The 21,400-nt window shown below is 38.8% G+C and overlaps 1 protein-coding gene across 3 annotated transcripts in view; it reads left to right on the top strand.

Annotated features, from left to right (window-relative positions):
- SKI (SKI proto-oncogene) overlaps positions 1-13,745 on the top strand; it is a 119,452-nt gene extending 105,707 nt beyond the window's left edge. Inside the window, exons 2-7 of one of the 3 annotated variants that reach the window (XM_067311243.1) lie at positions 1,198-1,323; positions 1,844-1,959; positions 3,727-3,989; positions 4,988-5,289; positions 7,952-8,182; positions 13,631-13,745. In XM_067311243.1, the coding sequence (XP_067167344.1) occupies positions 1,198-1,323; positions 1,844-1,959; positions 3,727-3,989; positions 4,988-5,289; positions 7,952-8,182; positions 13,631-13,636 (1,044 nt within the window). In that variant the 3' untranslated portion in view covers positions 13,637-13,745. Of the gene's footprint in view, positions 1-1,197; positions 1,324-1,843; positions 1,960-3,726; positions 3,990-4,987; positions 5,290-7,951; positions 8,183-8,957; positions 9,136-12,090 lie in introns of those variants that run through there. The other 2 variants (XM_013944208.2, XM_067311242.1) reach the window with 2 other exon arrangements.
- Positions 13,746-21,400: the final 7,655 nt, after the last annotated feature.

Genomic DNA, 21,400 nt, shown 5'->3' with positions numbered 1-21,400 from the left:
CATTTAGGAGTCTGCTTTCAGTTGCTCATTGAGTCTTCAGGTAAAGTCATTTAGGTCACAATTTTCAAAAGTGAGTAATCATTTGGAGAAACAGTCTTTGAATTCTTGACTTAAGATGCCTTAAAGGGGACGGGCTTTCAGAACACAAGATACTGGCAAGCAAGATCCTTTTTTTCATTGGCAACTCAACCTGTTTTGAAGTATTTTGGGCTCTCAAAATTTTGCCCTTCAGATGTGTCTGTGCATCTGTAAAACACAGGAATGAATACTTGTCTGCCCTCAAAAAGCACTATGAGAGGTAAGCGTGGAAAAATTGATGCAAATATGAGCTATTACTAATTATTGCAGCGTGGTTCTGCCGCCTTACTTAGAACCGGGTTGGATGAGAATATGGAAAGTATCCAAATTGCAAAAAGAAAGAAGGAAAGAAGAGAAACAAAGACAGAAACAAAGGTGGTATGTTCCTCTTTCGTTATTTGTAGTCATGATGCAGAACGAGGTCCAGAACCTTCTCCCCCCTGCTGATAGACTTGTTCGTGCTGGCAGGGCTTCAAGCTGGTATCCCTAATGCACCAGTTAAACCAGTAGTTACCAATTTTTTTGCAAGCCACACTGGGGCTGTAGCAATTTGATTCCTTCACAGTGTTGAAGGAAAGGGATTCTGCTTGCCAAAGGGCTTTCTTATGCCTGAGGATGATTTATGGGCCAAGCTGAGCCACTTGTGGAAAAGGCAAAGCAGCTCTTGGCAGCACCCCCAGAATTCGCTGCAGCTGTGGGGTAGTGAAGTCATCGGCATAACAACCGCTGCAAACAGAATAACAAAGTCTGTTCTGTTCTCATTTAAAATAAGCTGTCCAGTTCAGCAACAACATTAAAACTTACCTTTCTTCATACAAAAATAATAAAAGGCAGATATTTCTCTGCAGCATGATGTAAATGTCTTGCTAATATTCCTGGCCGCTTATCACTCCTGCACCATCTGCCCTTTATCTGGGTATTTTCATTGAAGGAATGAAACCACATTATGTCATGGGATGTTTGTGTCCGTCCCTTGTTTTCACTCATTTGTTGTTCCTTAAATTGCAGACCGTTTGCTTTAAAAATGTAAAACAGATCAATGTTTCTTACTTTTAGATATAAAATTTGCTTTTGTTTTATACCTTTTTTCTAAATTTTTCCCGTCTGTCTTTGTTTCAGGTCCCTTCAGATCCTCCTGCTTCCAAAAAGCCCAAAATAGATGACTCTGCTTCCCAATCTCCAGCTTCTACTGAGAAGGAAAAACAGTCCAGCTGGTTACGATCCTTATCCAGTTCATCTAATAAGGTGATTACTGAGTGTTTTGTGTTTAAAAGAGAGATGAGATTAGCATGTAGCATCCCTCTAATGCAACCAGAAGAGAAGATCAGAGAAAGACACTGCCCGCGTTTTCTAAATTTTTAGCATTTCTCTCCTTTTCCTAGCAAACATTCAGCTATACTGCTCTCCCAGTTTTCTTGCCATCTTTCAGTGTGCACTGGCCTTGCTTATGAGGATGAAGTAATCAATTCCTTCATGCCTTTGAGGTACAGGAATCCTGAAAGGCTAAGAAGCCTCATGTGGTCTCTGCAAACCACATATAAATTCTTGGCAAAAGAACAACCATGTGGGATTTTACATTAGTACAATTCATCCCTTCCAGTGGAACCTGCTAAGCAAGTAGGTCCTAGCTAGGAGGGGATCAGTTTTAGCGATAACAGAATGTGTACTTAAAAGCATCACTAGTGCTCCATTGTGATTTATACTTCAAAAGGATTGTCCAGTATTTATTTATTTTTTATTTATTTTTCTTTCCCCTCCTTCCTAGAGTATTGGCTGTGTCCATCCCCGTCAGCGTCTCTCAGCGTTCCGGCCCTGGTCTCCTGCTGTATCAGCAAATGAGAAAGAGCTCTCAACACATCTTCCTGCATTGATCCGAGACAGGTAAGGAGACATGAACTGAAGGGGGACTGGGGTTAGCAGCTGTGGAGATGCTACAGCAAGTCACTTTATGATTGTTCCCATGTGCTGCTGCTGGTGGCTTTGTCATTCATTCAGTTCAGTCCACTGGTATCAGAATAAAAGCATTTGCAGCTGCAGTGTTTTAATTAGGAGAAGGGAAACAAACAAACCAAAAAAGTGTCAGTATTTAGTGCATTCATTAAATGGGTTTTCTTAGGTGAAGCAATGCCATAAAAGTCTGAAATGAAGGCTGCTTCTGTAAACTGTTGATAATTTGGGGGTACCATCACCAGAACCTCTAGGGCTTCACTTTTTAAAGAAGGATTGTGCTATTCTCTCTGGGCAGGTGGTCAGGGACCAGACAGCTATTTCCAGACAGCTGCCGATGGGTAACTGCAACAGCTCTGTAACAGTGGACTGTCACCACACTGCCAACAGCTGCATTCTATCTGTTGTATTGACAGTACCACAGGAAGCCCAGGAAGCCAAGAGACTGTATGGAAAGCACAGAGTACCTCTACCCTCCTGATGGCAAGTGGTCCTGGGAGGTCATGGTAGAGCACACTGGGCAGGAGAGTTTGTGAAAAGCTCCTCAGTCTGTATGACCCATCGAAAAGCTGACATTATAGGCTAGATTCTGCTCTAGGATGGGGGCATAATTAAACTGGTACAAGAATCAGCCCCAATCTCTAATAAATAGGTGGGGCTGCTGGTGTCACATTTACAATGGAAAGCGTCAGGGCAACCATACGTTCCTTTGCCGGACTCTAATTGTTCAATCTGAAAAATCTTTATGCCAGATTTCTGCTAAAGGTAGTGGTGGGGCAGGGGGGTTGTCAACTAAAATGGTCCAGGTGTTTTTAGGAGGGGTTATGGAGAACACATTTTGTTGCCCTTATGAATAAGCTTCTTGGAAGTGTTGGGGACTGATTAAAAAAAAAAAAAAATCCCAGCAGCACATTCATGCTTCTAAATAGATTTTATAATTAGCTGGGGAGAAAAGGGGTAAACTGGTGTAAGAGTATCTCTTTGTTGTCTCTGTGAGAATCTGGCCAACTTGTAAGTCTCAAAAAAAAGGGGGGAGAGGGCAAAAGGTTTAGTAGGAATTTTAATATGACTGAAGATCGCATCATATTGTAGATGCTGAATTAAAGTTGCAAAGGCAGTCTTCATTATGGTTTTTGCAAACTTCTGTGTATTTGCTATTACAACATTAATGTCCTTTCAACATAGCTTTTTTTTTTTAAATAAATGTAGTTTAACATACATGCACTCAGGTGCATGCTGTGTCAAGAAATTAATGATAACCAGAATAAGCTGTTTGCACTCTCACAGCTTTTCTTCAGGAAGTGCTGTTCCCAAGGTTGCAAAGCATTTGTGGATAGACAAGTAAAACTTGTCTATTTAGGAAAGTTAGTAATGCGTGAGGATCAAGGGGAAACAGCAGCATAATTTTTGAACACTGGGAGATCTGATCTGCTTGGTGCTTAGAATATGTGGTACTTCAAATATAATACCTCCTGAACTGGATGGAGATTACCTGTGTAAATCTTCTGCACATTTAGATGGATGCAAAACACTTAACAAATATATAGTCAGATCCTTTGCTGGTATAAATCAGTGGAACTGCACTGTCATACCAGTAAGTGTCTTGCTGTTTCAGTGTAACACATGGATTAGGAAACATTTTAAAGGCAAGAATATGACTGTTTTCTCCTTCCTTTTTTCTTGCCTCCCCTTCTCAAATAGTTTTTATTCCTACAAAAGCTTTGAGAATGCTGTGGCCCCCAATGTGGCTCTTGCACCTCCTGCCCAACAGAAAATTGTAAGCAACTCCCCCTGTGCCACAGTAGTATCACGGAGTAGTGAGCCAATGAGCGGCACTGTCCAGCCACGGAAAAGAAAACTTGCTGCAGAGAACCCAGCCATCCCAGAAGCAGTGGCCACTGTTACTGCCACTGAAGAGGAAAAGGAATCAGAAGCAGAAATTGAAGTAGAAACCAGGGAGGAATGTAAGTGACAGTTATACCTGCCTTTATTTTGTTTCATTTTATTTGCACTGAATTTTCTGCAGTAATCCACAGGAATTAGTTGCTCAACTTCTTCTATGTTTAAACATAATTCTGGAAGCCTAATATCCCAACAGGATGTAAAAATATAGCTTTAAGTAATAATGAAAAAGAAGAATAGAATGTAAGTTACAGGGAAGTTTTCCTGGGAGAGGACAGAGGTGTATCTGCAAAAAGAAGCACCTGCACCACAAGGGTTCACAAACCTAGAGTCTTTCATTAAAATAGGTAAGTGCCTGTGCAAGGGGGGACATACTATGTGTGGTTTGCATAAAAATTGTGATGTTCTTCTCTGATCAAGAGCCCTCTATAAAAACCTTCCTGGGATGTGCACAGATAGATAGCCCATAAAAATTCCAGAATGCACATGCATGCAAGTGTGAAACTTTATATCCAATGAAGAATGTGGTCGTGTGGTTTCAGTACTGCATCCATGGAGTTGAATACATAAAGCAGAGATCAAGAGCCAGTATATTCTTAAAGAGTATTCAGATCTTGAACCCCTCTCTGAAAGATGAAGACACTGATCTCACCTCACTAATAAGTCACTAAGAAAATTCTGCTGCTGACTTCACGAAGTCCAGTCCTTACTCAGTACATGTAGTTTATGCAAAAGAAGAAATTTTACCACAGAAAACCACAGGATCATGTAGCTAGGTCTCCCTGAAAGAATCAATTACTTCATACACGTGGAGAAGACAATGTTTGTGATGCAAATCCTAAAGTCACAATTCAAGCAAATTCAAAGTTGGTCCTATAGATTGGTCAGATTTGCATTTTCATCACATTTCAAGTATCAAAGCATAACATGAGTATTCTTTTTCTTCTGTTTTTTTCACTGATTATTGAATATCTCCACTTTACAAAAGGGCCTCAGCACATTTTGACTTACAGTAGTTTTAGACTTTTTTTTATTAATTTTAGATGTTTCTGTTTTTCAGTCACCTCCTCCTTATCCTCGCTCTCCTCCCCATCCTTTACTTCATCCAGCTCTGCAAAGGACATGAGCTCACCTGGGATGCAAGCCCCAGCCACAGTCAGCACTTCATATGAAGTTGCAGCACATTCTGACTCTCACAGCAGTGGACTGGAAGCTGAGCTGGAGCACCTAAGGCAGGCCCTGGACAGTGGCCTAGATACAAAAGAAGCCAAAGAAAAATTCCTCCATGAAGTTGTTAAAATGAGAGTGAAGCAGGAAGAGAAGCTAAATGCTGCTTTGCAAGCCAAACGCAGTCTACATCAGGTAATTCTGAAAATCAGCTTTCTCTTATCCCTGCCTACATATATTTTTCCAGGTAGAAACCATTAGCTAGTCTCACGTTTAAAAAAAATGCCTCATTTTTCCCAAATGGCAACAGTATTAATTGAAGTACTGTTTGTAAATTCAGTCAGAAGACCAGAGTATACAGGAAGTATACATTCTTACATTTTTAAGCCTGCTGTTCTTGCTTTAGGGTGTAAATCCATGTTTTTTTAAACCAAAACCAAGCATCTTTTCATTACTGAAAACAATCTTGTAGTCCAGTTTATTATTTTTTATTTTCACTGAACTAGAAACATTTCTGTCCTTATGGAGACTTTATCTGTAGTTTAAATGATTTGTAAAAATCCTACCATTGCCCAGTTGAGGAAAGTATAACTGCTGAAGCTCTGATGAGGAGCTGAAACTACCAGTCTTTATTAAGCTTTCCATTAGCCATGCTTCACTGGACATTTCCTGTTATCATTCAGTGGAAGAGCTCCTCATCTTTGTAAATCCTTGATATTTCACTCCTATCAAAGAAAGAGTAGTCAGACAAAAAAGCTGCAGATATGTGCTGACCATTAGCAAATCACAGTGACTGAACAGAAGGGTGGTGTGATGATTTTTTTTTAATTTGAGATAGGGCAAAATCAGTACGTCGAAATGGAAGATAGAGTGCAGTCAGAAGGTTTGCGTGTCCTCTGTAAATGTTTTAAGGGGAACTGTAACCAAGCTAGAAATGTAATCCATTAGATAGATCTGGGTTGCCAACTGTAAAGTTAAGGGCCTTGTTTCATCTGCCCTGGGGGACAAAAAACCCAGTACTGGTCAAAATCAGGTATACACAGCCATGTATGCTGGCACATAATGTTTTTGGTTGTTTTGGGGAATGAAACAAAGGACAGTAGCTCAGAGATATGATTTGTGTGTAATATGACTCTGCTGTATTTAAAAAATGATAGTAGATTCAGGTACTCTGCTAACAGGAAGGAGGAGGTGAGAGAGAGATAGTAGTAAGTGCTTAGATATGAACACAATTAGAATTTTAAACAAAGTTTGCCTACTTATATTCCTGTAAGGGGCACAGTATAGCAACCCAATTTCTATGCTGCATGTCTCTCATGTGAAGATGGCTTGTTGTGTACTAGCTTCAGGTCCAGGTCTTAGAGAAGGGAGACTGAGTGCTGTCTTTTCAACTGAACTGCTTGTTCTTTGTGACCTCGGGCAAATCACTTCATTTGCTTGTGTTTTAGTGAATGTATATTTCACTTTATATATTTAAAAGTAAGAATAAGAAACATATTTAAAAGAAATTTTTAGGTATGTAGACTAAATATACAGTGTATACTTAAAGTAAAACATAAATTATATGAAGTAGTTGACAAAACAGAGTTGAGCATTGAGGCATTAAATCAAGCAACATGTCAGAATGAGAGGGAATATGGTATGTGGCTGTCATTTTCCATGTGGCTGTGGGTTTCCAGTTCTACATACACAGAAAGTACATGTGTGCGTGCTTCCAGTGACAAGGCTGAGCTAACAATGGCCTGGCTGGGAACTGAGATTGTCTAGAGAGTGAATTTCCCATGACCCGACTGCAGTGTTACTTAACAGAAACAAGTTGCTGTGAGGGTTTGTCTCTGACAGGGAGGAAATGCTGCTCCTGGAAAAAAAGGAAAAACTGAACTTTAGCTTGTCTAATTTAACCATTTAGGAGAAGGACCTTTAGTGAGACGTTTTTTCAAAGCGGAAGTATGCTTATGATGCACAGGCATCTTTTAACTCTTTAACAACCTTTTAACAACTTTTTAACAACTTCTGTCCCTTTAGTTTCCTTATCATTATCACTTAAATTAATGGCTTTCTCTTGGATTTGAAATTTCATGGTAGCAGTTAAGAACCTGTGCAGCAAGAGAGGCAGTTCTCAGAGTGAAGCACAGTTTGGATTTAGCTTAAAGTTTTAGCCTGGAGTTTCCCAGATATTATGACAGAGCAGTTCATTGGCTACTTGCCAAGAGCCCTAAGGTAAGGCTACACACGAGTTACCATAGCACAGCAGAATTGCTTCAAAGTTAGAAAGATTATATATATTTTATATTTTTTCCCCTCATACTTTTCCTAAGGTTGGGTTTGGGGTGGGTTTTTTGGCTTGTTAAAATGCAACTGTCCGCTCATTTCTCCAGCAAGTAGTAAACTTTCTTGTTCAGCTTTGCTGTACACAAAGGTCATTCACAAACTACATTTATCATAACATTGTGCAGCTTCAGTTCAGGGTCTCCACAGGTGCAGGCATTACGGTTGATTCATTTGAAACTTTGAGCTAGTATAGGATGCATTGCAAGTAGCTGTTGCCAACTCCAGATCGTCCTTATTCAGGCACAGACGGTCACAGCTATTTTGCTTGACAAAGCAAAATGTGGCTGTAGCATAGCGTTTCATTATCCAAGAATGCAAGGTAAGTTTGGCCTAGGATTTCATGCCCATTTGAAGGAGAAAAGTTTGTATGAAGTTTTGAACCAGGTTTGGACATAAGCCTTCCCAGTCAGAACTAACAGAATGGTGGGAATTTAGTTTTGATCCCTTCCTGTACTATTCAGTTTTCTAGCACTAATCTAGTACCTGCTCCTTAGTTCTCACAAGTCTAACTACTTGTATATTCTAGGAGCTAGAGTTCCTAAGAGTGGCTAAGAAGGAAAAACTGAGAGAAGCAACAGAGGCAAAGCGCAACTTGAGGAAAGAGATTGAACGTCTGAGAGCTGAGAACGAGAAGAAAATGAAGGAAGCCAATGAGTCTCGGATACGACTAAAGAGGGAACTGGAACAAGCCAGGCAGATCCGGGTTTGTGACAAGGGATGTGAAGCAGGCAGGCTTCGGGCCAAATACTCAGCCCAGGTAAGACCTGAACGTTGAAAGCTAATGGCAAGAAAGCTTATTGCTTCTGCAGTTTTCAGGGTTAGTTCCAGTATCTGTTCTTCCTCTGATGCTAGTGGGCCTAGTTTTCTCTAATTTGATACATCTCCAACTCCATCTGTATAACATCTGTGCCCCTGTCATGTCAATTTACAACCCTAGTCCTAATGCAAGGTGTTAAGAACTTTCCTGCACTTGGACCACCTGTGTCACTCCCACAATTTTGCCTAGAACTTTGCACATTTGTCAGTTGAAAATCTCCATTTACAGAGAACCAGGACAAATGCTAGACATTATTTCAGTTCTACTTATATTCTGTTGGCCATGCCAATACATTGGGATGCATTTCACTACTGTAAATATTAGGCAGAGTCACTTTCTATAATACGATAAAAAATAAAGATCAGCCTAGACCTACAGGAACTATTTAAGATGAAAGAAGAAGCTAAGGCCCACCAATAAGCAAGCTGCAGGAAGGAGTGTTGTTTACAGTGGTAAAGCACAAGAAGAGCAAACTCTCAGGTCTAAGAAAATACTTTCAGTGTGATCTCAGTGAAAGTTCTAGGAATGCAGGAACATGTTGTTACGAGTCATATGTATGCTTTAAACTTTCAAGTTAAAAACCTTCCCACCCTCTCCACATCAGAGTCTCTTGCAATAAACGATTTAAAAGTTTATTTAAACCATCCGAAGCCAAGTGAACCAAGAGCTCAGGCTGCACGTCCTTAAGTCGCCTTGTTGTGTCTTGGTGTTGCAGGGCATGTGGAATGCAAGGCCATCCACTGTTCCAAGCCCTCTGAAATGACCCAGCATAACAGGCTGAGCTGAGAGCAGAACGGCAGCCTCCTGGATTTCCGTGAGAAAGAGTCCTGAAGAAGAATCCATTGCATGCCCCGCCTTCCCCTTCCCCCAATAAAACAATCCCGGTTGCCCAGTAATGCCTTTCCTGTAAAAGGGCATGGTCCCACATCCATTGTTAACCCCCTCAAATTACCCCTTCTCTATAGAGGGAGGGGGGCTCCCAAACAGACCCTCTCCTTAAGGCTAACTCATTTTCCTTTATCTGCCTCCCCTGTAGCCCTGCTCTGATCAGCTCCCACCTAAATCTCCCTCTGCCAGACCACTTCCTCTGCCAGTGGTTCCCAAACTAAAAACCTGGTTGAGAAATGCATAAATAAAAGATACGGGTCAGCAGGAATTAACAGCAAACGGTTTCTGAAAGATGGGGCACATTTACCTAAATTTAAACTCCCACAGCACAGAGATATCACTTACATGCAAATGGCACATAAGTATCATACGTTTGCAAGAGGCTTAACTTGCATATTGAAATATACCGGAATTAATGTTAAAGGGACTTCTAGACCATATTTAATAGAGCAACTTTTCGGATAATCTGTGCATGCTGTTAAACACATGCTTCCTGTGTGAAGTGGGATTGCATGTTATTACTCCTAAAGCATGAGCTGCAAATACTCTGTTTGGTTATTTTAAGGAAGGGGGTAAAAAAGGAAAAGAAAAAGAAACAGAAATCTGAAATTCTTCTAACCCCAGGCTCTCAATAACGGGAAGGGGAGTGGTCCACTTGTACCACTATGAGACATGTCTAACCAGGAGACCAGAAGCAGGAAATGATGTGGGCTTCCTCTCTAGCATCACAGGATGTCTCACTGATAAGAAGTGTCCAGACTAAACATAACCAGATTGAGAGCTGCTGCACTGGGCGTTACCTGCAGTTGACTTCCACTTCAGCAAAAAAACAAGGCAACAGCAAGTGCAGATAAAGTAAACTGCATACTTATTGGATTAGAGTTTAGCAAATCTGAAGGTGTGTCCTCCCTTGTGTTGTGACATGCATGAAAGTTTTGACAAAGTGGATTTTCAGTCTCCTGTTACATTCCCTCCTTTTCGTGGGGTTTCCTAATAGAAAGGCTAAGCTCTTAAAAAGAATTCAAGTAGCTGAAGATTCTGCAGGTTCGTATTTTCTAAAGACATGGCACTTTTGCAATATCCATTGCAGCATCCTGTTGTATGTACTTGAGCTTGTTGTTATAGCACTGGAGTGCAGTGCAGTGGTATAAGTACTCGCTGCATTAGGGCCCAAAAGCAGTAAAGCTGTATTACTGCTGTGCTTGGGCTAAATAATAGGGCAATGAATGTTTCAGGTTCTGGAATAAATGCTTTATTTAATAGCTACTTCTGAGTTGTGCCTGGCACTTTCTAGAAACGTATCCCAAGTAACTTCAAAGCTGAATTTTACAAAAAGTTAATAGGACTTAAGTTTCTAACTCATGTAAGAAGTTTTAAAACAGAGCTTTTATACAGCTTTGTATCTTAACTCTAATTTGGCAAATACACACAGGAAGTTTCTCACTTATGTTGTAGTCTTCTCTTATTATTTTTGAGGAAACCACAGTTCTGTAGACAGGCTTAGTCTGAGAGAAATAGCATCAACCAGGCATGAGAGGAAGTTAAACAGCAAATTCAGGGTTGTAAATTTCTATATGTAAGCTTAAAGAATTAGATGCTAAATTCTTACTGAATATCACTGTGGTTTATGCCTTCCATTTCCTTACCTTGGTACTGAGATCCAAGTATGGATGGGGGTGGCGGGTTATCCTTCATTTTAGCCCCAAAGGTATGAGTTTTTCCTTCCTCTAATAAAAGGTTTACTTGATCAGAGCCAGCCATGATACTGACACAGTCAAATATGCATGAGAGCTGTAAGGGTTGAACAGTATTTATCAGTTGCACTGGCAGAAGGAACTGCTAGTCTAATATGCTGATGGCTTAAAATTCCATTATTACAAACTGGTGCAGTCCTGCCCCCATCCCCCACTGTTCCCCCCCCCGCAATTTATCCTCTTGATTACTGGGGCTTCCCTCTGCCTTCATTGTCAGTAAGTGGGGAAAAAAAAATAGGAAGACGATTGACTGCTGAGGTCTTTGGGGAGGCTGAGACTATCATCTGCTGTATCTTGCTGTAAGTTGGAAAACAGGGTGTAAGATCTCAGCAAGTGCTCCTCTTCTAAGGATATTTGGTACATCTTTTCTTCATGTCCTTTTCTGTGCAAAGTTAGTAGCTATTAGGACTTGTTCGGTCCCATTCCTGTCCTGAGAAGTCCAACTTATTTATGAGCTGAAACAGTGCTAATTTTGACTGTCACTTGCAGAGTTTCTGGTGGTTCAGAGGAATCCTTTCCTTTTTGTCCCCCGCCACCTACACTGTGCCTCCATCTCCTCTGTATCCATTCCCACTAAGTGCTTTACTGTGGCCATTGTGACTCCTTATAGTCCCTTACATTTAATATGAAAGATGTAAAGGTTCTTGTGTGAGAGGACACTACAATTGTTTTTGTTGGACATTGATATATAGCTCAGACAAAGCTCTTAAAGAGCTGCTCAGTATGTTTTTGGTCATTCACATTAATAACCATTGTAAAATATCTGAAATTGCTCTAGCTTTGCAAATTTAGCTTGCAGTTTACTTTGCTGAATTGCTGTCTGCCTAAAGAAATAATAAGGGCATAAGATGTACATTGGCTGGAGTTTCAGTAAACAATTTAAGGCACCCTTAACTATTCTGTTTTTTATATTAAAACGCTCACCATCCTTTCTGATATTCAAGCCACCAGAAGTATTTAATAATTTCAAAGCTAAATAGCTCCTGCAGTCAACTTGGATTATTGCACAGTGGTGTATGGAAAAAGTAGGTAAAAGGGAATTCCTTCCTCCACTTCAGCTTTGATCATCTTATGCCTGGAAGCATGAGGTTTTATTACTCATCTCACTTTGTGTTAGGCTACTAGTCTGTGTTTAATTCTACAAAATGACAACGGTACTGAAATGTTACAGTAGTTTATTATGTTTCCTAATATGCTTTTCTCTAGATTGAGGACCTACAGGTTAAGCTTCAGCATGCAGAGGCTGACAGGGAGCAGCTCCGAGCTGACCTGATGCATGAGAGGGAGGCTCGAGAACACTTGGAAAAAGTAGTCAAGGAACTTCAGGAACAACTGTGGCCTAAATCAAGCAATCAACCCAGCAGTGAAAACACAATGAACAACCTTGAGAACTAAATAAACACCACACCATCTAATACACATACAGAATGCTGTATATGCACAGTAAGGGAGGATGTGTGGGGGTACGTGTGTAAGTGCATGTGTGAGTAGTTGTGTCTTAGCACACATCCATGAATACAGACTTTTACATAGTTGGAAGGCAAATGTTACTCTTCATAACAGAAGCACTGAATTACATCTTTTTTTTTTAATCCATACAGCACAACATCTTACTGTGCCTATAAAACACAAAGTGTTTATAAACAAAATACTTTTAAGTCCACAGCAAATTTTCTACTGGCAAACTCCAAGCAAGCAGCATCGTCCAGCTAAAATCAGAGTAAAAGGCAAGTGTGGCAATGTTTTTATGTTGCCTTTCTGCCTGTTGGAACATTTTGGAATTTAAAAACAAACTTTTGTTATAAGCTATTTAAAATAATCCATTATACAGACTTGGTATTAAAACAATTAACAAGATTTTTATAATGAACATTTAAAAGCAAAACAAAAATCTTCAATGCACAATTTTTAATGACTTGTTATAGGCTTTGGGATTCTTAAGGTAGAAGCCCTCTGGTGATGATGCCATTTCATAGCAGTTTTCCAGCCATTTAGGAAGCCATCACAGTTTTAACCCTGTCACATGGTTGTGTGAGAATTTCAGAGTGCTTTTCAAAGTTGATTTTTTTTCTTAGGAACAATTATCTTCATTTCCTGTGCTGAAGAAAGGAAGATGCAGGGAAGAGGATTGTAAGGGGGGAGGGGGAGAAGATGTATGCTTGAGAATTATAAACCCAGCCTTATGGACTTCAGTGTTTGTAAATCATGCCATATTCTCTAAAGACATCTTCATTAACTGGTGTGTTCAAAAGACTCACTTCATCCAAGAGCACTTCAGCTTTAGGAAAAGAAAGAAGAAAATAAAGGAAGGAAATGGATGATCTGTTAAGTCGGTTGAGAAATAAAGCAGAAGGCACATGCATTTTTCAAGTCATTCTGAAATCTTTACTTCAGTTTTCAGTTTTCTGGAAAACTCATCTTTGTTGCACCATCTTACCATAATTCAGTATTTACCTTATTCTGAACTGTCTGTCAGGATTACTGTGCCCAAGGAGAGTGCAACATCACATTATCAAATACTACAGAAAAGAAAAACAACACTTTTGCTGCTGTGAATAAGCCTTCTTTTGTTTTGTTTTGTTTAAATAAGTTACTTTAATTTTGGGATCCAAGCCGCAGCCCCGGAATGAAAATGCAGCATGTCATCACTTTGTGTTATTATTGTTGTTGTTGTTGTTGTTAATATTATTATTTTTTTTAAAGAACTGCACTTTGTCAGAAACTTTCTTTGCATTTTATTCCATAGTTTTAAAGTTTACAAGATGAGCATTCTAGATTCTACCCTGCTTAACAGATGTGAAAATCATCAACCCAGTTTTCCATCATGTGACACTGTGTCATCATTTACATTTATGCAAAGTGAGTATTCAGCAGGTATAGAATGCTACCAAATAAGAATTATCCAGAGCAGTGCACTACTGGTTCTATTTTAAACCTGTTTTTTTGCATGGCTGTGTCTCTAACAGAATATGGGAGGCAGTAGCAAGGGGGCTCCCAGAAGTGCTTATCAAATACAGTTGGTGCTTTACTGAACAAGAGAAAAGGGGTTTTTTTGTTTTTTTTTCCCCACCCACAAACACTCACCTCTTACACACTCAAGCTTATGAGCATAAGATGAAAATTTGACCTGGGGCTGCAGATGTGCCTTCCAGCTCATTTTTCCTCTCAGCATGTTATATAGGAAATGCTGATGCTTTTTTACCTTAAAAAAAAGAAAAAAAAAAGAAAAAAAAAGAAAACCCTATGCATCATCATACACAGAAGTTATTGTAAACAAAGAACCATATTTCCAGTAATCTTTATTTGCTTTTGGACATTAATCCCAGTAGATGGAAAGCGGCTGCCAATCCTAAAATTATAGTCTTTACTTACAGTATGTTAGAGAAACTTTTTTAAACGAGCTGTTTGCTTGAAATTATAATAACCATTATAACTGTGAGCATTAACAAGAAGTAAAGTTCATATATATGTTTTAGGTACAAAAAGAAGAACTATGAAAGGCATTGAATTACTGGGACAATGTAGAACTCTGGGGAGCAAGAAACAGTTATACCAAGTAAATTACATGAAACTGTCCGTTTATACAGGGCTTTGCCCTTGTGTGTTTGGAATGCTGGAGACTGAGTCTAGGTCCAGATCTCCTCTTCTAAAGTGCAATGCAAAAGGAATATTGATTATGCTTATGCAGTTTTTTTATGTGGATTTTTTTTTCATCTTTGTATGTTTTTTTCTGCAATTATTAAATCATATGCATGGAATTAAAATCTCTGCCATACTTATATATTCACTAAGGGGCATTATTACTGTCTTATGTAAAGGGTTTAATTTTGTTATGCAGTATGCATAAAAGTGTTCTCAGCCTTATGATTTCCAAATCTGTATTATTCAGTTATTTCTTCAAGGGAAACTAAATAATTTTAGCTATAGTTGAGCTTTTGTATTTCAAAGATCTATCATATGCTGTGCTTTATTGCCATGTTAAGAAATTACACATAGAACAAATCTGTTTTTTCCTCCCACCATTGGCTTTTTTTAAGTCTTAATTTTTAAATTTTGATTTTTTGCCTAACTTCCGATTGTGTCTCTCCTCTTATGACTCAACAAAAAAATTGCAGCATGTCTGTCTGAATTTGGTTTTGTTTTTACAGGAAGAGTGGCCCACTTACCTGTAGCATGTCACATAATTTTTCTTTCTTGTGTTCCTGGGCAAACATACTGATTCACTGGCATAATTTCTTCTGTGCATATGATGTTTTTATCCTCCAGAATTAATAAATTCTGTACTTTTTCAAAGAAAAAAATAGGATAGTAAATAATCTCATCAAGAACTATGTAACAACCAGCATCACCTCTGTTTCACAGAGATTAGCAAGAAAGAATTTTCCATAATGAAGCTACATACTATTATGCTACAAAAATGCTGTTTCTTCTTTTGCTGTGTATTACGATAATTCTATTAAGTGTAATATTTGACTACTGAGCTTCATAATGTTTGAAGTTAAGAATCGTTAGTATTTGATCTTAGGGAGTGAAAACATCCTAATAAAAACATTTCTAGAAACTACAGTTTAAAATTAGTATGATTAAATAAGGTGCAAGAAGACTGGGAACAAACCTTCTACACCAGCAGTTAAACGACAAGAGGGGTTTACAGGATAGAATTCTATCTATCTTAAATCATTTTGTGTCTTTTTGAAATACATTTTAACAGTAAAATCTTAGTATTTCTGCAGAGTATGTAATTTATTTCTAATTCAGAATTCCTGTGCATGTAATTTATTTACAAATTACGTTGTCTGAAAAAAAACATAGAGACACTGAATCTAGAAAATGTCTGTCAACATGGTGGGAATCTTGAGAAGAATATTTTCTATGATGGTGCTTGAGGTGAGCAAGTTCTGTGTGTAATTTCTGCTGGCAACACTTCAGTAAAACAAGTGTTAGCCCTTTCAGATGGAATTGCTCTTCTTTTGACTTACTGTTGGGTCCCTGCTGCATTCCATTTGCACTCCAACTGGTGAGTGTAGGAATTGTAAAGTCACACCTTCTCATTTATCTATTCTTTAGTTTCCTTTAGGAAGTTAAAAGGGAGAAGAGGTGTTTCATACAGGCTGTTGACTCTCCCTGTACATAAAAATATATTACTTAATACTTGTATATTCAGTTTAATTACTCATTGTTTCTATTTCTGAAAGAAGACTTAACGAAGGGAAAGAAAACAACAGCAATAACATTCATATCTATGGAGCAGCTAACTAGTATACATAATATTCTGCTTTTCAAACAGAACTAGCCAATGTAAAAAAAAAAGTTAAAATGAAATTCAACATGTAAATACTTTTTTTCATTTTACACTGTTGTATTATAAGTGTATATGGTGTTTACTTTTTCAGAACTCTTTCTTACCTGGTAGTTGTCTTGTTTTGAGAGTTGTGTTTTTAACTAAGAACCTTTGCTGTCTGTTAGGAAAAACAACAACAAAAAAATCTTTTTGCAAGTTTTAAATGTGGGTTAACCTTTCTCCATCATTTGCATTTTATTCATCCTTATTTTTACTGTAAAGTACTTTATGATCAAAAGGTTGTTTTTGTTTTCCCCTCCATTCTGCCCTCCCATCAGTCCCTGTGTTTTAGAGGGAAGTTTTTTTTTTTTTTTCCTTAAAAGAAATCACAGAATGACATTTTTTCAACTGAAGAAAAATAAATCTTTACATTTATAATAGCCAATAGCATTTCAGCACATTTTTGTTATCCTGGTCTCTCCTATGCTGCTGCTAATGACAATATTATGACTTACTCTACTATTCTAGAACTATTTTTATGTAAGTAATGTATGCTTTCTTGTTTATAAATGCCTGATTTAAAAAAAATAAGAAAAAAGCTTGGCATATTTATCTATTTCGCTGTGTACCTTGATAGTCCTTTTACACCCCCTTTTCCACATCCCCTCCCCTTGAAGCAGATAATATTGTAAAATAAAGGACTTTATGAGATTATGTATGAAAATAGCTATGCTTATATACCACAGTGACTGAATGTACAGTGTATAGACGCATTACCTAAAATAAAATTGTTTGTCCAGAAAAAAATGGCTTTGTTTTTTGAGCTCTCGTGCCTGTACTTGCGGCCTGAATTGTTCAGGACTGGTCACTTCAGTGACCTTACAGGTATCAGGAAAAAGTCTTAGATACTTCTGTTTGAAAAACAAAAATGTCACGAAGTATTTTACGTTAAACAACATACACTAATTGACACTCCCCCCCCCCCCATGCATATTGGTTCATTATCTCATTTGCCTTAAGTTAATTTCCTGGCTTACACATGTACATGTATCTAAAGCAGTAACAGAGGTAACAGCAATAACAAATGCTGCTTTACTTCAGTCCTGGCCAGGAAATCCAGTACCACCTGCACTTTCTTGTCTTCAACCCAGCAGATTAAAAAAGTGCCCTTGGGCAATAGCCACCTTAACTGAACATGAGGTTGTGGGCTGGTGGAATCAGGACACTATTGGAAACCCTCTGTTCCCCTTCCACCTCAGGAAAAACAAAACAAAACACCAACCAACTACCTCTTAAGACAGGAGGCTCTGCAGCTGCTCAGCCTTGCTGCAGCCTAGTCCTTACACAGCAGATCTGAGGCATGAAAGACAACGGGTTTGAGTCCACTCCCTGCCCCCCGCCCCGCCCTTAGCAAGCCTCCTTTTGTGGACGTTGAGCAGGCCATTGTCTGACATATATAGCTGTAAAACTTCAAGGCTAACATTGGCTGGATGTCGCTGCATGGCATGTACAACCCCCAGAAGTCTGATGCCTTAGACCACTTTATTATTATATGCTAATACTATTACACGTCTTATTAGCTCACTTTAGTTTGCAAGTCAATTTCTTATACCTCAGTTTTCAGCTCATGCAACTTCACCATATTTTCATCTTCTCAACAAGCACCTCCCCCCCCCCCAAAAAAATCCTAACAACAAAAAACATTTTGCCTGGCTTCAGTAGGTGCAAGTAGAATTCAATTCTTTCTTTCAGATACAGGAGGGAAGCTCGGAGTTCCTGCCATGTTTGCTCGCTACTTGCACAACACAAAAAAAAAAACAAACACCCACCCCACTCCACCCAAAACAAACAAACAAAAAAAAAAACCCCAAATGACTTACTGCCTTAAATGTGCTTAGGCACACAAGCAACCTGAGTCTGAAAGTTATAAGGGCACCTTCTTTACTCCCCCCCACCCCCCCCGGCCAGCGTAGTAACAAGCCTCTATAAGGTATCATTTAAACAGACAGTTGGTTTCAGCTCTTTTGCATGTGACAATATTGAAAGCAGAAAGAAAATACATTGGAAAAGATGTGTACCTCTTTGCAGGGAGATTCTAACAATGAATTAAGTCAGATTTCTATTGAAAAGTGAGGCATGTAAGTATATAAAAATTTGTACCAGGTCAAAGAAAAAGAAATACAAAGGAAAAAGGCAGAAAGAAGAAGATGGAAACCTGCGTTAAAGTAATTCTTGCATGGTCTTCTGAGAAATGGCTGCAGCATTTCCATAGTGCTAGTACATTTCTTAACATGCCCTTGTAAAGTAGTGGAAAAGCCAGAGAATGATCAAACAGGGCCTAAAAAAACTTCTACTTCATATTTCTGATTCATGCAGCCTTATTTTCTGAGGGGTTTGTACCTTCCCTCTTTCCACCACCTGGATATTAACAGTGGGCACAGTCAGGGTCACCAGTTCCCTATGGGAGGTGAAATTTCTTAAATGTTCAGGGACTGTCAAACTATATAAGGCAATAGCTGTATTCTGCCAACATGCCCCAAAATATCCCTTTACTATCGATGACCCCCCCCCCCCCCGGTTAACAAAATGACTGCAGGCACAAAAAGATGATTTACTAGCTATTTTTGCCCATAAATCTTAAAGGAGTCGAAAGTGATCCAACCATTCCTGCTGTCTTCTGCGTGTATGAAAGTATGAGAAGTTTGCTCACAAATGATGCTGAAAGTACAAGCTTGAAAACAAAAACCTTCTGTTTATCCGAGAACTTTTGGATAAACATCTGTATACTCTGCAGTCTATGAGGAGAGTTCAGAGCAATGCATCTCTTTCCCTTGGTTTTGCTGGGACTGCCAATGAAGGTGTTCAATTGTGACAATGTGTTTTCTTCAACACAGACGGCTGCACCAAAGCATTTAGTTTTAGCCACCATTGGCCTTGCATCACGATTGGACCTAGATTCAAATTTCTTACTAAGTAAAAGACTCAGACCCTTTCCTCTATCCTTTCTCTCTCAAGCTGTTGTATTAAAACCCTAACAGCCCAAAGGAAAACTGTTAAAGCAGTAAGACTTTGATTCTTTCTTTTCTGCTCTAAGCCTCATGTTCCCAAGCTAAATAGTCTCTTTTGGTAAAGTCTCATTCTATAGCATAATCACAGCCCATGGGTTTCTGGTACCTGTATTATTTTTGCCAGTGTTCTCGTCTAATTCCCTCTGATGACAGGGAGAACTGTCCAGTGAGAGCAAAGTTCATTATCAAAACTAAATGAACAAGTAATTTGTGACTCCAGTGGACGCTCCCAACTTTTAGGAGTAATAGGAACCAAATGGATCATCTCATTCTCCATCTCCCAGGAGGAAGAAAATTAAAAATTAGTGCATTCACTGGAAATGGGGAAACCACAACAACCCAGGAATTTGTATGGGTACTGCTTTGTTGGAGCAAAGGATTCCCACAGTAGCTTGATGACAAAACAAAACAAAACAAAACAATCTTACCTTAAAAATTTTAAAGACAATAATAAGATAACAATGGAATGTTATCAGTTAACTTCACACACATTCTATATAACTTCAGAGCATGAATTTGAAAAAAAATGGAGACCTAGAGATTACCATCCATTGTATGGTTTTCCTGTTTTCTAATATAAAAGGCTAACTTCTCTGCGTACAAAGATCTCCATCTGAAGGACCACAGATGAATTTACTCATTTATGTTTCCAAAATCCCACAACCAAGGCAGATTCAATTTCTGTAAGTCAAAAGTGAACAGGGATTAAGGCCTGGAATCCTGCAAACGCTAACCAATATATCCAATTAAGTATGTAAAAGCTGTCCAGCTGCCTTCAACTTACGCATTACATATGTTTGGCAGGAGCAAAGCATTAAAGACAGGGAGGTGCCTATGGCAGTAATTGATCGTAAGACAAAAGCCCTCAAATGACCAGCAGTGAAATGGTATTTTTACCCATTTTTGCTTCCAAGTAGAATGAGTGGGCTTTTAAGTCTGAACTCAGCTCCATATGCTTCACTTACTTACTTATAAAAAGATCTTGTGCCTCCATATACAATTCATATAGACGTCCTTTCACTTGCACATCCGTTGTCATGATATTGGTTTCTAAAGTGAAAAACAAAAGGTTCAAATAACTTTCTTCTTCTGAAAATGATCTTCTCTAATTAAAGCATAAGCCGATAAACCTTTAAGTTTTCCGATTTACTTATATGATATACTTCAGTAACTGTTCCAAAGATTTCATACCCAAAAAGTAGGCCTGAAGAAACTTGGTTGCCAGTTACTTTCAGGAAGATCAGCTGTGCTGCTGACACCATACCATGTTACTTTTTTTCTTTGAACTTTTTGGTATTTTTGGAAATAGCCCATTTGGAAGCAAAATGGCTTTAAAAAAAGTAAGTTGCTACCATCTCCCCAGGGGCAGGAGTCACACTCGCATCTCTTTAAAGAATTCACCAGCTCTTTTTCTTAGCATGAAATGGTAGAATTCCTTCAATTAGGAACACGGGGACACATTTCTACCTCATTTACCATTCCACTGCAAGTCAGTAAATTAGCTCAAATTTACATAGGCAGAGATAAAAAAGAACCTTACTATCCCTACATTGATAAAGGACATTTTAAAATCATTATACAAAGGGACTAAGGCACAAAATTTTCCAGACCACAAAAATGGCCTCAGGCTCACTCAACACCCAGTGCTAAAACAGTGTTACTGGGGGCTGATGTTTCATACAAAAGAAGCCCTTCCTGGTAGGAGAATGAGGAATTCCGCAGAAGAATGGGTTGCATTTTGCCATTATTGACAGCACTGCATCAATAGGAGTCCTGGGTTACTGCTAGAATAGCAACTCAGATAAGAAGGACGCAGCAATTCTACAACTTTCAAAAGAACTTGGGACTAAACCTTGTTTGCTTTATTTTTTCCCAAAGTTAGCTGAAGCTAACTTGGAAACTAAGGCTTGGCCCCACATATGGAAATCTCTGATGTTTGAATCCAGCTACCCAGCCCTATTAGGGACATTATTCTTGGACTACCGCTATTCAACTATCCTAAATTTATCTGGCTACTCTGCATTCTAGGAGCTTTTATTAAACTGACCTAGATTACAGGCACAAACACATGCAGCAAAAAAACTATATTTTTCATTTACCTCTCTTGCCTTTCTGAGCTTAAGTCTTTTAGATAGGAGATGGATACTTAAGATGACTGTGACAGATA

This window comes from Apteryx mantelli, chromosome 26 (assembly GCF_036417845.1).
Source record: "Apteryx mantelli isolate bAptMan1 chromosome 26, bAptMan1.hap1, whole genome shotgun sequence".
NCBI classification, from domain to species: domain Eukaryota; kingdom Metazoa; phylum Chordata; class Aves; order Apterygiformes; family Apterygidae; genus Apteryx; species Apteryx mantelli.
The sequence above is the reverse complement of the archived record's forward strand: the minus strand, read 5'-3'. Positions and strand labels throughout refer to the sequence as shown.